We start from the raw sequence: 17742 nt of genomic DNA on the forward strand, positions 1-17742 counted from the left end.
CCCATACAAGACTGCAAATGTGCAGCAGGAGTCACTTCAGCCCCACTGTGACCTGGAATTTGTGTCTGACAATTAAAATTCCCCTGGAAACATGGTTAGCTAACACCTTGGACCTCAATATAAACATCCACATCCCTCTCTCATCTGTCATCCCCATCCCACTTCCCTCCCTCCTTCCCACTCTCTGTCCATCCTGCTTCAATCTCCACGATCCTGCACTAAAACAAAGAATAAGTTGATGTTCTCAACATGCAGGAGATCTGGTGCAGGAGGACCTTGTGTTCTGCATTAGACTGGGCTATACAGCAAGAGCTGTGCATCTTTTTAAAGCATACCTTTTAAAACTCTGGAATTAAAAATGGGTAAATAAAGCAAAGAAGAGATGCAAGCTGATGTTTCTGTGTAGCTAGGAGGAAATGGAACTGCTTAAGGATAAACATATTCTGACTTGAAAATCCAGGATGTACAAGAAGAAAAAAGTCTAAATACATGAGAGACTGACTATGTAGCTGGATGCCCATTGAATCCTGCAGGACCTGGGAGGTAAACTGTATGGTCCTTTATATTTTTAAGTTTCTAGAAACACTTATCGCCTCATGCCTGGCCTGCCTTTCTCTAGATCTGACCCCATCACCTACCAGGGTTATTTCTTATCCAGAACTGACCTCTGGCTTTAACCCTTTACAGTATCCACTCAGCCCTCAGATTTTCCTCATGTCCTCTCCACTTAGGGACCTTCCCCTTCACAGGTCAGAGTTCAGAGTTGTTAGGTACCTGAGAAGACGTTTGGCAGCCGGATCTCTGTCCTCTTCTAAAAGCAAGTGTTGCAGAAGGCAGTGCTGGGGGGCCCTTTTATCCTCTGGACAGTGTGCTTTCACTTTCAGTTTAGGATTGGAAGGGCATCCAGATGGTTTCTGAACAAGTTAAATTAGATAGGTTGTATTTGTTAGTGTACCTTTTCCATTTTCCATCTCCTTTTTTGTGCTGAGTTTTTTGTTTTTGTTTTTGTTTTCTGTTTTGTTTTTGTTTTTGTTTTTAGAGGAGTCTCTTGTTTGAGACCAAGTCCCATTAGCCCAGACTAACCTCTAACCTGCTATGCAGCTGAGGATAATCTGAATTCCTGATTCTCTTGCCACAGAACTGGATTTATTGATGCTGAAATAGAACCCAGGGCCTCATGTTGTTAGGCAATCATTCTACCAACCCAACCACACCACTACTGCAGCACCTTTTCCTTAAAGAGTTGGGGCCTTTCTGTTATCTCCACAGGAGTGTGTGTGTGTGTGTGTGTGCGCGCGCGCGCACACACACACATGCGCATGCTATGTAGCTACTAGAGAAGCATTAGTTGGTTGACCTTTGCCCTAAACTCCATTTTTACAAATACATCAAAGCCTATTATGGTTGCTTACTCCTCAATCCGAGGACTTGGGAGGCTGAGACAGAAGGATCTCTGTGAATTTGAGACCAGCCAGGATATACACAGTGAGACCCTGGCAACAAAACAAAACTACCACCATGTCACCTGATTCCTTTAGGGGACTCAGGGAAAGGTGAACAGAAGTGACCAATTTTAAAGCTCATTTCTACATCCTTAGTTGCTCCTGGTTACAAATTTCTCATATGACTAGAGCACATGAACTGTTAACTTTAGAGTGTCCTCTGGGAACTACCTGCTTCTTTCAATCCTAGATCCTTACAATGAATCCATCATCTTCCTGGGTCCTTACACACAGAGACCAGGTGGCCAAAGTCCTGTAACCTCATGTTCTACCATGTGTAGGGAAGATAGATGAGAGAGAGAGAGAGAGAGAGAGAGAGAGAGAGAGAGAGAGAGAGAGAGAGAGAGATTCCACTGAAATAAAACAATCCTGGGACCTTTTGTACATCCAATTTTGGGTTTTCTTTTTGTTTGTTTGTTTGTCAGTGAACTTTCACATAAATAGACCTTGGAAGAGTGAATGCTTATATGCCACACTCCAATGGAGTCTCTGTGACAAGTCCAAAAGCTTGGCTGCAGTCCTGAGGCAAAAAGTTTCACAGAAACTGGTCTCCTGGAGTCTTTGGCGTCCTATAACACAGATGTGGTCCAGATATGTCCTTGAGATAGTCGGTGAAGGGTTTTGTGTGCTTTCTTTCAGTATTGTTTTGTTATAAGTGCCTCCAAGGAATGATTTGACAAATAGCTAAGTTAGATTGAACATTGCTTCCTGGCCTCCACCAGTATTCCAATATCCTAGGTAATCATTGAGCTGACCTTTGAATTTGGTAAGAATGTTACTTATTCAGAGGAAATGCCTCCAGTGTTGAAAGAGAGATGGTGAAGGAAATCAGGTATTACAGTTTACTGAATTAGAGTAGAAATCTCAGGGCAAGTTCTACAAAGGAAACTTGGAATTCTCATTATAGTCATGTATGGCAGCCTACATTCCATATTAGAAGAAAGTTGGTGGGCTTCTTTGATAAATGGAGGGTCCCTACAGATACTTAAAATAACAACTAAGTCATTCCCATATGCAGGAGTTTACAATGGTCTAGGAAGAAGGTGGGTTTTGTTCTAAGAAGGAACTAGAGTAAATACTTAGAGTAACAGCTGAGTCACTCCCACATACAGGAATTTACAAAGGTCTAGGGAGAAGGTAGATTATACAATAGACTAGAATTGAAACTATAGCATGAAGCCCTTGCCCCTGGCTTCTAAGAATAAGCTGACCTTAGGTAGGGCTGATTTTTATCCCAGGTGTAAACACTAATTTTTATCCCAGTTGTAAACACTGATTTTTATCCCAGTTGTAAACACTGCCTGGTTCCTTTCTGCTTTTATATATGCATTTATCTGTTTTGTGTAAAGAGTCGTTATGCATCAGATGACCTTAATGTGTCACCAACTTCCTTGTTTTCTTCTGTAATATAAGTCTGATGCTCGCTTTGAGAAATTACATTCAGATCCAACACTCTCTGGTATTCATGTCTGCTTGTTACTCCCCAACTCCTTGCCCACTCGAGTACCAGAACCCTGAATTCTCCCATGGGTTGAGGAACTCCAGCTGAGCCAACCCTCGGCACCCATGATCTCTGGGGCTAATATGAGTCATGGACATTTACAGACCTCCCCGAATCCCGACATGGCCCTCAGTGGCTACATTGGCAGGGACTTCACCATGGCCTCAAGGTGGCTGGGATGACTACACACAACAGACTATTCCTCTCCTCCCTCGCATCTCCAGTTCCATCTCCCTTCACAATGCTCAAACTGTGCTGCTTCTCTTTCTTTCCACAATTGTACTTTTAGTGGCTCCTGCTGCAGGTTGGCCAAGTGGTTAGTGGGCCTCTGGTGGTGGCAAATATGTCCCTAGGTATCTTCAGTCTGCCCCTGTGGCATAGAGCTGGGAGGGTCTCTGAACATTTCCCCCTCCTGCACTGTGTGGTGAGAAGGCAGACTGGCCTCTGTGTGTCTATGGCCTGCTGGAGCCCTTCAGTAGAACTCAGGTCTCTGGGTCTCGCTCTCTGCCAGTGACCCACAGAAATGACGGTGGACTGGTCTTGGGATGTCTAACTCCAACTAGTCTGTGTTGCATGAAGGCAGGCAGGGCTCTCTGTGTGTCCTGTGCCTGCCAGCTCCTTGCAGTCGAGGGCGTGTCTCTATGATCGTCTTTCCCCACTAAGTCAACTTGGCATGGCCGTGGGCAGCAGCACGGATGTCTTCCTCCTCCTCCTTTTGTTCAGTGTGGTGACATGCAGGGCTCTGTGTCTATGGTCTGACTGTGCTGAGCATGGAAGGCTGGTCTGTGGGTGTCTTTCCATACCTATGCCAGGTGGCATGGCGGTAGGCAGGACTCTAGATGTGGCTTTACTTTTAACCTTCATTGCTTCTGCACAGCCCTGGGATGCTGCAATGGTCTCCTTGTCACTGACCTCAGCACAACAGTCAGAGGTCACAACCCAAGGTAAGTCAGGGCAGTAACAGTTCAAAATAGGTGATTTGTGATAAATGTTGCAATCTAAGGAAATAAACCATTTATAACGACATCTTGCTTTCCTGTGACTAGGTATTTCTATAGACTGTAGCCTTTGTTTGAGAGACTCCTCTAAGGCTAGAGGTCTGATTCCCACACTTCTACAGCTGAGTAAGCTCATGTGGCACATTTCTCACACACAGATGCTCTTGCAGGGCAAATTGAATGGGCCATAAATATAAGGGCTGACCCAGATAAATGCCACTCTCTAGTCTATCCCATTAGAAATGCAACCAGCTACTGAGCCCTGTCAATTTCCTTTAATAACTTCGGATTATCTCTAAGAAAATGGGTAACTACACCTATTTTTAAAATATTACTACCGTATGTGCACGATGTGTGTGGCCTCATGCCTTGAAATGTGTCTAGGGGGTCAGAAGATAACCCTATGGTATTAGTTCTCGCCTTCCAACTTTGGGTAGGTTCCAGGGATCATACTTAGGCTGTCTGTTTGCCCATGAAGCATTTTTTTAAATGTTAAGCCATCTCACCTCCCAGACAGACACCTTTTGAGGTGTCTATTGATCAGGAAGTCTGTGTCCTGTATTCACCAAGAGTGGTGTATAAAGTTTCCCTTACTTCCCATGTGATGGAGTAAGAGAGCCCTGGAGAAGAGCATAGACTCCATTTGGATTACAATTGTAATTAGTTACATTTATTGTAGCTGCCAGCAGGAGAACAAGATCTGAGCCAAGCCAGAGACTGTTGAGCCAAGTGGGGTGGATTGAGAAAAAGGTTTTAAATGTGAGATTCATAAGAAGACCTTGAATATCTGTACAAGCAAAACAAGAGTTGTCCAGATCTCAGAAAGTTGTCCTTGAATGTCTGCAGAAGCAAGTCACAGGAGCCAGAAGAGCAGCTAGCCGTATAACCATAACCAACAGAAGAGGTGGCCATGGCGGGACATTTCTGGGTGAAGGTTACTGAGTCAGGGTTACTGGGAACTTATTTCCCAGGGACTGAAGTCAGAGTGAAATTGCTATTAGGTACCAAGATGGATGCTGTGGTGGTTTGAATATGCTTGGCCCAGGGAGTGGCACTATTAGGAGGTATGGCCTTGTTGGAGGAAGTGTGTCACTGTGACTGTGGGCTTTAAGGTCCTTGTCCCATCTGCCTGGAAGCCAGTCTTCTAGTAGCCTTCAGATGAAGATGTAGAACTCTCAGCTCTTCTTGCACCATGCCTGCCTGGATGCTGTCGTGCCGATTCTCTCCACTCCTAAGGCGGTGAATGTAGCTGGCTTTACACCATGGATCCACCACACCCACGTCAAGAAATTGGAAGCCACAGATGCTGCTGGCAAATGGACTGTCTCTCACAATAAAGGCCCATTAAACTTAAGGTTTTATTGAGACCTAGGCCCTCCCACCCATGCTGCTCTGCTTCCTCCTGAGTCTTATTTTGTTATGAATACAGGATCACAGTCCACCCCCCACCCCCAGCCCTCAGGCCCGGATCCGGGAACTGAGTAAGATGGAGGGAAGGCGATAACTAATGTAGCTACAGACCAGCAACCCATATTTCATCTTGTCTTTTGCTCTCTGATGCCCATTTTAAAAGCCCGGTTGTACTGGAAAAAGGAAAGACATGGAAGTTTATCTTTTGAGATAAGAATATAGAGTTTATAATTTTGTGCATGCCCTGTGTCTGGACTCCCTAGTTGTCAGGAACAAGGGAGTCCTTTGCAAAGGGACTTGTAAACTTGGAGTTGTAAAACAGGCTTCCTGAAAACACATGGATGAATAAAGAAAACCTCTCCTAGGGAATGTACAAAAGAAACGTGGAATCCAGTGGCCATAAGTTAAAAATCTGAAAACCCCATTAGAAAGATTCTGACCTTTGGGTAACAGGGGAAACCTGAAGAATCAGACTCTATGCTGCAGGAAGGGACTCTGGGGATAGAGTTGATCATTCCCAGCCAGAAATTAGCTAGGATTTTGGTTACACTTAGACACCCAGCCCCAAGACTACATAGGGATAAGGACTAACCAGACAGTCAGTCCAAAATACATTGTAACTGGGAGCAGACTAAATTAATGTTAGAGGACTTACAAGGGGCTGGAACTTGTCTAATACACAAACCTAGGCAGGTCCCCTTATTCTGATGCCTGCTATTTTGCTTTGCAGGTTAATGTCTCTGCACAACAGCAATATTACTGGGCCCCTGAGACTGCTTGGTGGGCATATACTAATGGCTTGATTAAATGTGCCCTTCTGATGCTTTATATAGTAGAAAAAAGAGAAATGATACATTTTAACATGAACTATGGACAAGAGACAGAGAGAGAGACAGAGAGGGAGAGAGAGAGAGAGACAGAGAGAGAGAGAGAGAGAGAGAGAGAGAGAGAGAGAGAGAGAGAGAGAGAGAGAGAGAGAGTTGTTCCTGTCCTCATCCCCACTTCTGGCTGAGCAGTCATAGCCACCTCAACAGCTATCAGCACATTAGCCTTTGTCATGGGAGATAAAGACAAAGTAGACAGGTTGATCAGGACCTACAAATATTAAATTTTCCATTATTGAGCAAAAACAACAGTTAGACTCCTTTGCAGAAGTGGTCTGCAAAATCAGAGAGTCTTAGAGAAAAGACTATGTATGGCTTTGAGAGAAACCTGTTGTTTCTATACTAGTTGATCAGGAGTAGGTGGAAAAAATTTGTCATGATTGGGGAAGATGTGAAAGAGAGAGAGAGAGAGGAGAGAGAGAGAGAGAGAGAGAGAGAGAGAGAGAGAGAGAGAGAGAGAGATGAGATAATTGGTGCTCTCTGTTCCCCCAGCTAAGTAAGGACTCTGCTACTGCCCTTTAGTTCTCATTCTGATTAGATAAAGTGAGGGGTCCCGCATCTTACTACAGAGCAGTATGCGTCCATGATTTGACTCATTCACGTAGACTAGTGGGGAATATAAAAGGACCCCAGACTTTAGCACAACGGATTCCATGTTAGAAGTACTATTAAAGCCATAAAACCCAGCACTGTAGACAGCACCACCTGCTAAAATAAAAACAAAGATCTGATCCATCCAAGGTCATAGTTCTGGGAAAGTCTCTAAATGTAGCTTAGTTCTTGGTTCTGTAGTTATCGCATTATATTTTTCTTGGGGAGTTGCTACACCCTCTGTTATTTCTTCTTTTTTTTTCTTCTTTTTTTTTTAATTCATGTTTTTTTAATTAGGTATTTTCTTCATTTACATTTCAAATGCTATCCCAAAAGTCCCCCATACTCCCACCCACTCCCACTTCTTGGCCCTGGTGTTCCCCTGTACTAAGGCATATAAAGTTTGCAAGACCAAGGGGCCTCTCTTCCCAGTGATGGCTGACAAGGCCATCCTTTGATACATATGCAGCTAGAGACATGAGCTCTGGGGGTACTAGTTAGTTCATATTGTTGTTCTACATATAGGGCTGCAGACTCCTTCAGCTCCTTGGGTACTTTCTCAAGCTCCTCCATTGGGAGCCCTGTGTTCCATCCAATAGCTGACTGTGAGCATCCGCTTCTGTGTTTGCCAGGCACCAGCATAGCCTCACAAGAGACAGCTATATCAGGGTCCTTTCAGCAAAATCTTGTTGGTGTATCCAGAAGATGTCCCAACCGGTAAAAAGGACACATGCTCCACTATGTTCATAGCAGCCCTATTTATAATAGCCAGAAGCTGGAAAGAACCCAGATGTCCCTCAACAGAGGAATGGATACAGAAATTATGGTACATTTACACAATGGAGTACTACTCAGCTATTAAAAAGAATGAATTTATGAAATTCCTAGCCAAATGGATGGACCTGGAGGGCATCATCTTGAGTGAGGTAACACAATCACAAAAGAACTCACACAATATGTATTCACTGATAAGTGGATATTAGCCCAAAACTTAGGATACCCAAGATATAAGATACAATTTGCTAAACACATGAAACTTAAGACTGCTTGTGGACGTTGTACATCGTGGTGCGCACTAGGCTCCGCACCACGATGTACAACGTCCAGGACTTTTGGGATAGCATTGGAAATGTAATTGAGGAAAATATGTAATAAAAATATTAAAAATTAAAAAAAATAATAAAATAAAATAAAATAAACCACAAAAAAAAATCTTGTTGGTGTATGCAATGGTGTCTGCTTTTGGAGGCTGATTATGGGATAGATCCCCAGGTGCAGCAGTCTCTAGATGGTCCATCCTTTCGTCTCAGCTCCAAATTTTGTCTCTGTAACTCCTTCCACGGGTGTTTTGTTCCCAATTCTAAGAAGGGGCAAAGTGACCACACTTTGGTCTTCGTTCTTCTTGAGTTTCATGTGTTTTCTGTTATTTCTTAATATCTGTTAGGGTTATCTTCCCCACTTTTTCAGTTTAGCTCTCAAGAAAATGACACAAAGATACTAAAATGTATTAATAATCTGTACTATGCTGGGCAGGTTCTCAGCCAGTCTACACCTCCCAATCTGTTAAAACCCAATTAAACGCCCCATCACTTGCCAATCAATCCTTCCTGGGCAGCTTCTGCTATTGTCTATCCTCAGGGTGAACTCCTCTTCAACATGCTCCTAGCCCATCCTGTCTCATGCCGATGTCCTTCCCCTTCCATCTCTTCCTCCTTCTGCTCGTGATCTCCCTTGAACCTCATCTCCCTCTCCTCAACTCATTCCTAAGTCCCTTCCTGTCCTCTCTGCCCAGTCACAGGGTCCAGCCTTTTATTAACCAACCAGGGACTATTGGGGAGCATTCTTTACAACATATTGGTTTGTATAGTGTCCCAAGATCAGGTTTCAGTCTGGACAGGGGCACAGAGCTCAGCTTCTGAATATACAGCTCACAGACTAACCCCAACTTCTCCCTCTTTTATATCAATAAAAGTCTTTTTGCCCTACAATAATAAACTACACATAATAAAAGCAATTATGAAACTATTATGCAACTATTATGAAAACTATTGTGTAAGAGTTTTACTCGAATTGTCCAGTCCATTTGAATTTGGTAATTTAGGGGGAAATTCTCTGTTATCTATCCTATCTTGGTGAGTTTGAAGTTCTGTGCCTAAATGATTTCTGTCATTCTTTTTGTGTCCTTTTTGTTGTCTGCAGCTGAGATCTTCAAGGGGTCTTCCCCTGTCATATCTGATTTTTATCATTTGTGAAGGAATCCAGTGCTTCTCTTTTCTTGTGGAAACATATACAAAGCCTCTTCCCCAGCAGAACACATTTCCTCCCCTCCACTTGGAAGTAAAGGCATTTTTAATGTACACAGGCTGGTTTAGTTCAGCAGTTTCTTCCATGATCCAATGCCTCTCAGTTTGTTTGTTTGTTTGTTTGTTTGTTGTATGTGAGTACACTGTAACTCTCTTCAGACACACCAGAAGAGGGCATCAGATCACATTGCAGATGATTGTGAGCCACCATGTGGTTGCTGGAAATTGAACTCAAGACCTGTGGAAGAGCAGTCAGTGCTCTTAACCACTGAGCCATCTTTCCAGTCCAGAATTCAAGACATTTAAAGTCAATAAAGCAGTGTGTAATCTATCTATGGGAAAGTTGTTCCTCCTTTTTGTTTGTTAAGCATCTCCTTTAATTCACAGGTAGATTTCTCTACCATTGTTTGTCCTGTAGGATTGTGTGGATACCCATAATATGTTTTACATTATAATATGCAAAAACTGATTCATTTTACTAGAGACATATGCTGGAACATTTGTACAGGTATTCCCACAATGTCCATAACTTCTAATAAATGCTAAATCACAGAATCAGCCTTTTTAGAATTTAAAGTAGTTGCCCGTTAAATCATCTGTGGTATGGTGCACAAACTTTAGTTTACCAAACTCTACAAAGTGAAACATCCCACTGGCCAAATTTATTTGGGTACCTTTAGGGTTACTCCCTGCAGGAAATAGAGTTTGGTTATATTAAGCACAAGTAGTAATGTCCTTGGCTTGCTGACAAATGATAGAAAAATCTTTCTTTAAATCTGTCCTGTTAACATGGTATTTTTAAAAATGAAATTCTGAAGTTTCTAGTGTATCTCCTAGCAACAGCTGATCAATTTTTTAATAATCTTGTACTGGAGGGACTGGTAGACCTGTATAAGATTTGTTATGTATAATGGATGATTTCTATTTCTGATGATTTATTACAGTTGAATAAATAGTGAAGTTAATTATGATTCATCCTAAATAGTTCAACAGTCTCTATCTGCAAAACCACTCTTTCTACATATTGAGAGTCACTTACTATATTAAGATATTTGAAAATCTAATAACACCACAAGAATTACATATAATTCTGATTTTTTAACTAAATCATAAGGACTCTTAACCTTATCTTTTTTTCTGATGTATACCCTGCCTTTCTGATTTTTTACATTAGTCCAAACTATAGGGGCACCAGAAATTGGAGTCTTTTTTTGAGAGAGAGAGAGAGAGAGAGAGAGAGAGAGAGAGAGAGAGAGAGAGAGAGAGAGAGAATCCAATTAATTCTTGTTGCAAATAGAAGTTCCTTCCTAGCCGGGCGTGGTGGCGGTTTCAGAGGGATCTATTCCTGCTAACTGACAAAGTCTCATTTCTCCCCTTTTAGGATCAATTCAGAAACTTTTTTTCTATATAGGTTTTTGGTTATTTGCTCTGTGTGCTAAGAATCTATTCTAAGATAGGATATTTCATCTGCATAGGAATTCCCACGGGAGAACGAGTAGAAAGCAAGACAACTAAAATCCAGGCCATCTTTGGATCAAGAAGATTTACATGTGCAGCATGTAATTTCTTTTCTACCAGAGCCAATTCCCTTTCTTGCCTCAGCTGATAATTTTCTTGGACTATTTAAGTCTTTAACACTTGTAAGGTTTGAAACAAATTACCTTGCTCTTGAGTAGTTAATCTAAATATAAGTTGTAACCAGTTAATATCTCCCAGCAGTTTTTGGAAATCATTAAGAGTTCTTATGTGATCTTTCCTGATTTGCACTTTCTGTGGTCAAATATTTTGTAGACTTATCATATATCCTAGATAACTAGTAGAATCTCCGCTTTCTGCTTTTTCAGGAGCAATTTGTAATCCCCGACATGTAGTTCCACTTCTGTCAAATCATACTTAGTAACCGAAGTATGTCAACCCAGAATATGGTTTTTTAATTTAAAAGCTCACCCTGAGAAAGGCTTGGTACTGCACTGCAATCCCTAACACTCACAGCAGGTCATGACTGTCTAAGAAAGACTTCCTGTTGGCTTAAACCCAAGTGTGAGCAGTCTTCTCTGATAGATACCCCACAGCTCCTTTTCAAATCCTTGACTCTAAAGCCCGAAGCAAGTGGCTGAAGCTGCTAAATTCATACATTTAACATACATTTTCTCTCTCTCTCTCTCTCTCTCTCTCTCTCTCTCTCTCTCTCTCTCTCTCTCTTTCTTCTTTCTTTCTTTCTTTCTTTTTTCTTTTTTGGTTTTTCGAGACAGGGTTTCTCTGTGTAGCTCTGGCTGTTCTTGAACTTACTCTGTAGACCAGGCTGGCCTCAAACTCAGAAATCCGCCTGCCTCTGCCTCCCAAGTGCTGGGATTAAAGGTGTGTGCCACCACTGCCCAGATTTCTTCAGCTTTCTGTTTTCGATGGTTTTCTTCACTGCTTAAGCTTTTTCTTAATTCCTTTTCTTGAGTTGGAAGCTTAGCTGGGTGAGATTAGCTGGGTCATCCTTCCCTTTATTCCATTTGGCATCAGGCCTTTCTTTAAACTTTTTATCTCCTTCAGCACTGGTCTTACCTCCATCACACCTAACATCCTGGTGCTCTTTTTCTCCTCAAACTACATATTGTGTTTTTCCTTGCTCAGCTTGCTCCTTTTCATTATAGATCTGCATAAGGGTGGTGGTCACTAGCAACCATATGACACAATCAATTCTAGAATGCCTTGAAACCTCCTCTGCCAATGCTATTAATTTAAAGCTCTTCAATTTAGTCTCAGACAGATTTGTGTGTGTGTGTGTGTGTGTGTGTGTGTGTGTTTGAACAAGGGCAGAAAGCAGCCACATCTTTTGCCAAAATATTACAACAAAGTCCAGTAAGTTATATTCTTCTCTGAAACCTACTGAGCTGGGGTCCTCACTGCTCCCATCACCCTCAGCACCACTGTCTCCCATGTTCCTAATAGGATGGCCCGTTAAGCCTGGCTTAAAATGTTGAACTGCTTTACCAACCCCAACTCCCCGAGCCCACACTATACCAACCAGCAGCATGGTCTGTCCTGCCACAGCAATCCTCCACCCATGGCACCAACTTCTGACTCAATCACTTTTCTATTTCTGTGAAAAGAAGTCATGACCACAACAACTCTTGTAAAAGAAAGCATTTAATTGGGACTCACAGTATCAGAGACTTAGTGCGTTATCAGCATGGCAGGAAGCATGTTAGAACTCAGACAGAGAGGGTCCTGGAGAGGTAGCTGAGAGGTCTACACCCATATCCAGGGGTAGCAGTAGGAAAGAGCCTCTGGGTGAGGAATGGGCTTTTTGCAATCTCAATGCCCACTCCAAGCGGTACTTCCCCTCCAAACAGACATCACCTAATGATCCTTGCAAATAGTGCCACTTTCTGGTGACCAAGATGTAAATGTATGAACCTATGGGAGCCTTTCTAATTCAAACCACCACATACCTAAACTCCACTTATGCACCTAATCACCCACCATGTGGCTGGCTCCCATCATCAGTTAAGGTGTGTGTGATACAGCATGTTGAGTTCTAAACTCTCTCAAGACTTTTTTGTCACCTCCTTTTTACAGACACCTTCTTCTTCCTCACACCCTGGCATATGAAGGTTTTGTCTCTTCTGCCCCTGAGAGTTTTCCGATTTAGGCTTTGAGCATCTTCGTGCTACAGTAGCCTTTCTTAACATCCTTCCTATTTTTAAAAAATATTTTTTTAGATAGGGTCTTATGTAGTCCAGGCTGATCTCAAACATGCTATGTAGTCAAGGCTGTTCTTGAACTCCTGATCTACCTGCCTTCACTTCACAAGTGAAGGGTTACAGATATATAAGTCACTACATCTGGGAACACTTGCACAGATTTCAGGTTGGCATTAGGATTTCATGCCTCTCGTTCAATGTCAATCATAAGAAACATACAATGATATGTTCTGCTCAATATAAAAGTATGGGACAGTAAAATGGTGTTAGGGCAAGCCAAGGCAGTAAAGTCTGCTGAATCAAGATTGTTACATAGATCTAGAGCAAAGGGAGAGTTAGAGCCAGGAGCAATAGTATTTTCGTCTCAGCCATTGAGGAGGCTTGAGAACAACATAGCAAGGCCCTGTCACCAAAAAGAAGGATGAGAAAGATAAGGAGAAACAGCAGCAGGAGGAGAAGGAAGGGAGGAATGAGGGAAGGGAAATAAGAGGAGGAAGGAAGTTAGATTTCTCACTTGTAGGATCTGAGAAACCGAGTTCCCTCGAAATATACACCAGCACAAGTGCCGCAGGCTGGACTCAGTTGATCCCTCAATCCGGGGGGAAAATCAGGGTCCCAGTACTCAGGTGGGCAAGAGGTCTGTGAGTGACAGACAGGAACACAAGGGAGTGCTGGATCTGAATGTAATTTCTCAATGCGAGCATCAGACTTATATTACAGAAGAAAACAAGGAAGTTAGGTGATACATTAAGGTTATCCAATGCATAATGACTATTTACACAAAACAGAGAAATGCATACATAAAAGCAAGCAGAAACCAGGCAGTGTTTACAACTGGGATAAAAATCAGTGTTTACACCTGGGATAAAAAAATCAGCTTTTGGACTTGTCACAGAGACTCCACTGGAGTGGGTGTGGCACATGGGAAGGTCCTGGGTCTGGGCAGCAGTCTCCCTAGCACCACATGGATGTCCAAGAGCCTGTGAGAACTGTCCTTGCCCCTAACTGGCTCTGGAGAGTTGGTTCCTCCTCTTGCCCATGAGCAGCAGCAGTTAGGAGAGACCCTTAGAGTCGGCCCTACATGTTGCCTGGTCAGCAGGTCCAGAGGCTGATTATGGCAAAGCTGACCACCCCCCCCCACATCTGCCATGAGGCCATGAGGTGGCATGACCACTGGGGTGATGCCCTACCCCAACTCACCGTTCACCACCTGCAGCAGCTTGCCACAGCACTGGGTGGGGGGAGGTGGGCGGAGGTCTTGAGAGCAAAGAGCTGCCTCTGACCCCTCCCTGGCTGAAGCACTAGGGGGAGTAACCCCACCACTCATCTCCTGTGTGGCCTGAGCAGGGGTATGATGGCCTCTGCCCCATCACCCCTTGCCACCTTGAGGTAGTGGGGAGAGCTGACTCGATGGGGTCACTAGAGCAAGTGAGCTGGAAAAGCAAGTTCTGTCCCTTGCTGGCTGCAGAACTTGGGAGAGTGGAACCACTCCCCCCGACCCCTTGCCTGGCAAGCATAGTAGAGCTGGCACTAGTGATTAGGGTGCAGGGTAGATGGCCCGATGGTGTGAGAGCAAGACAGCTGTCCCAGCCCTCGATGACTTCTGGGCCCTGCACCTCAACTGGGAAGCACAGTGGAGCTAGCTCTGAAGTTATGGATGCAGGTAAGTTGCCCTAAGGGCGTGAGGGCAGGAGAGGAGACCCTGACTCCTGCCAGTGACAGCACTGGGTGGCCTAACCAGAGAAGTACTTGAGGAGATTGCCCTGATGGTATGGATAAGGGAGAGCAGTGGGCTGACCAGCTCAGCAATCACCCAGACCCAGCTGCAGGGCTTCAAGTTGGTCCACCCCAAAATCTACATTATCTGTGAACTGTTAGGATGCTGAAAGGGCCAGTCCTGCTGTATCAAAGCTTCAGGTCACTGGGCAAAAACAGGATAACCAGGAGGAGTCCTGGTGAGGATCCAATATGGATGATGTCGCAGGATCCAGAGACCTGGATCCAGCTCAATAGCTCATTGCATTGAAGATGTGAGGTCAGAGGAGAATCCTGTGGGACACATACCACCTACATAGCAGCGCTTCCTCCATGAGGCGGATTCTATGCTTTGTTTTGCGTTCTTTATTTTCCTTGTTTGTTTGGGGTTTGTGTGTGTGTGTGTGTGTGTGTGTGTGTGTGTGTGTGTGTGTGTGTGTGAGGGGTGGATATGAAGGGACAGGAAGATGAGTGGGTCTGGGGCACGTGATATTAAACTCACGGAAAAAAACCAATCAGATGTTTAAAAAACAACAACAACAACAACAAAAACCTCTTACTGCTGACCGTGCAGACATACATTGCTTTTTGATCATAGAAAACTGTAAAAGGATAGTAAAATTAAAGTCAGGTGTAAATTTTAAGGACTGACCCAGTGGGTTGCTAGGATGCTTATAGAAGTCATGAATGCTAAAGCAGACCTCCCCACCCTTCCCCCTTCTACAGCTCTTAAACAACCAATCAAGTGCTTGCCCCTTAGCCTCCCTTCAACACTCAGCCCACAGACTGCACACAGGAGAGGGCTACAGCTCAGCAAGAGTAAGCTGCTGGACCAGAAGACCGAGGAGAACCACAAGGAACAGGGATGCACAGCTCTCTCTGGATCCTGAAGAAGGGAGGAGAAAGAGAGTGTTCAATGTGGGATCTCTCAGGGCATGGATATCTCCCCTAAACATCCCGAATTTTATATATAGCTCAAAACCCAAGACAGTAGGGTCTAGAGGGATAGGGTGCCTGGCTAGACTCTTCCAGCACACTCAGTACTGTTGATGAAGTACTCAGATTCCAGGAGAGTGAGCAAATGGATGGATTCCCACCATGTCCCAGGTTCTGTGCTCTAAGATCCTGTCTAGAATGATGATGATGATGATGGTGGTGGTGGTGATGATGATGGTGATGATGGTGGTGGTGGTGATGATGATAATGATGATGATAGGAAGCCTTCCCTACCCAGAGTCTTCCCTCTACTTCTAGGGAATACTGCAGGCTTTCCCTTCTTCACCCAAGAAGTGTGAAACTTATGAAGGTCTATTATTGAAGCACCATGTATTCTATACTAGTTGGTGTGAACTAGACCTTCCCTGTGACTCTCAGTCTGCCTGTCCTGGACATGGACCTTTTGGTCCAGATGGACAGAATCCTTCTTGATGGACTCTGTACCTGGGTAGGTCTCATGGTTTCCCTGGGATTAATCCAAATTCAAAATTTCTCTATGAAAACACATAAAATCCCTGTGATCTCTTCCCATGGTTCCACTTCTGCCTCCAAAGACTTCTCATGTTATCAGAAACCCTTCAGGGTGTCAGGGCTACTCTGAGTGGTAATAGTTTTTTCCTGATGTTGCTCACTGTTTCAATCATTTCTATGTACCGTTACTGCAGCACATGTCCTTGGCTTTACCAATGCTACCATTCACTGTTCCAGACCCCCACCATGTGCACTGTCTATCATATTGCTTCTGGTAGGGAGCACCTGCTCTTCTATTTCATGAGGTCCCGTGCCAGCTCCATCCCTAACACAGACAGACTCACCTGATATACTGAAATCAATGTTGACTATTTGAGCAGAACCATTATAGAAGCAGTTGAAGTTGCTCTTCTTCCTTTCTGGGGAGTCCAGAAATATTTCGTTATACCCTTTATCATTTTGTGTTGTGACTTTGTGATATACTTCATAGCCTGGAATTAACACCTCCTCTTCACGAGGGAATGAGGAGAATTCTTTGATATTAACCCCCAAGCAGGTTCTGATGATAAATAGTGTCCCATGATTACTGAAAAAATCTGAAGAAAGAGCTACTCTCTTTGTTAAAGATGAAGAACTGAACTGCCCAAATCGCACAGAGCCTGTCCCAGTGTAATGAAACTTAGTCTTAGAGCCTCGGTAAACTGGATGACAATCCTGGTTACTCAAAAGCTGAAGTGCTCTTGTTAAGTAGTAATGGAAGGCCTTGTAGTGGAAGTTATCCGGACTTTTCTTGAAGTCTCTAACAGCTCTGTTAAAATCTATAGCGAGGTTCCCAGTGTAGGCTAAAAAAGCTGTTCCATGGAAATCATGGAAACCTGCCGGGTAACTCGTACTGTTTTTGATCTCTTTCCATTTTATCTCTGCTTTTTCCCACTCAAGTTTTAATTCCTCATTCATGATGAAGTCTTCTTGTAACAGCTGGGGTGCCTTTTTCTCCATGTCTTCGACACAGCCCTCATACTGATCATCAAATGCATTAGGAGCCATGTCTAGCATGAAAGGCACTGCAAGGCCAGTCACCTGAAAGAAAGAAGCAGGGTCCTCTGTTACCACTAAGTTTGCTAAGTTCCCAGCATGTGCTGGATGCTGTGGAACCTGCAGCATGAGATGTCGCATACACCCACCTCACACATGGCTCAGGCATGGACACAATCTCATTCCATCCTAAGAAGGGAGAAAGGCAAGGCTGAGATCTCTGACTCCTTGTGCATACAGATACTATACTTCCTTGTTTACTCAATTAGTTCTTTAGTGAGCACACAAAACAAGAGGCCTCCTCATGACCTTTGCATAGTCATATATCATTGCAGATTGTTCATATTCACCCCCCCCACACACACAGCTCTCTGATATTATCTCTATATTACTTCTTCAAAGGTTTATGCTCTCCAACATCCGCTACCACAGACTCAACCGTGGGAACTGTCATATTGCAAAGAGGTGGGCAGGGGAAAGAGAGGTCAACAGGATGTGGGTTGAGAATATTACCTGCTGGGTTAGCCACCAAGTTAGGAAGAACTTGAAAATTTTTGATGTCATCGTCAAGTTCAAAAACAACTGCAAGCAAATATAAGAC

General features: G+C 43.6%; 1 protein-coding gene across 3 annotated transcripts in view; it reads right to left on the reverse strand.

Moving 5' to 3' along the window:
• LOC110298813 (T-cell ecto-ADP-ribosyltransferase 2) overlaps nucleotides 1-17720 on the reverse strand; it is a 25120-nt gene extending 7400 nt beyond the window's left edge. For 2 of the 3 annotated variants that reach the window (XM_029479175.1, XM_021168293.2), the window contains exon 1: nucleotides 17655-17720. In XM_029479175.1, coding sequence (XP_029335035.1) covers nucleotides 17655-17705 — 51 coding nt within the window. In that variant the 5' untranslated portion in view covers nucleotides 17706-17720. Of the gene's footprint in view, nucleotides 1-12315; nucleotides 15526-16450; nucleotides 17187-17654 lie in introns of those variants that run through there. The other variant, XM_021168291.2, reaches the window with a different exon arrangement.
• Nucleotides 17721-17742: the final 22 nt, after the last annotated feature.

Source organism: Mus caroli, chromosome 7 (genome assembly GCF_900094665.2).
Source record: "Mus caroli chromosome 7, CAROLI_EIJ_v1.1, whole genome shotgun sequence".
NCBI classification, from domain to species: domain Eukaryota; kingdom Metazoa; phylum Chordata; class Mammalia; order Rodentia; family Muridae; genus Mus; species Mus caroli.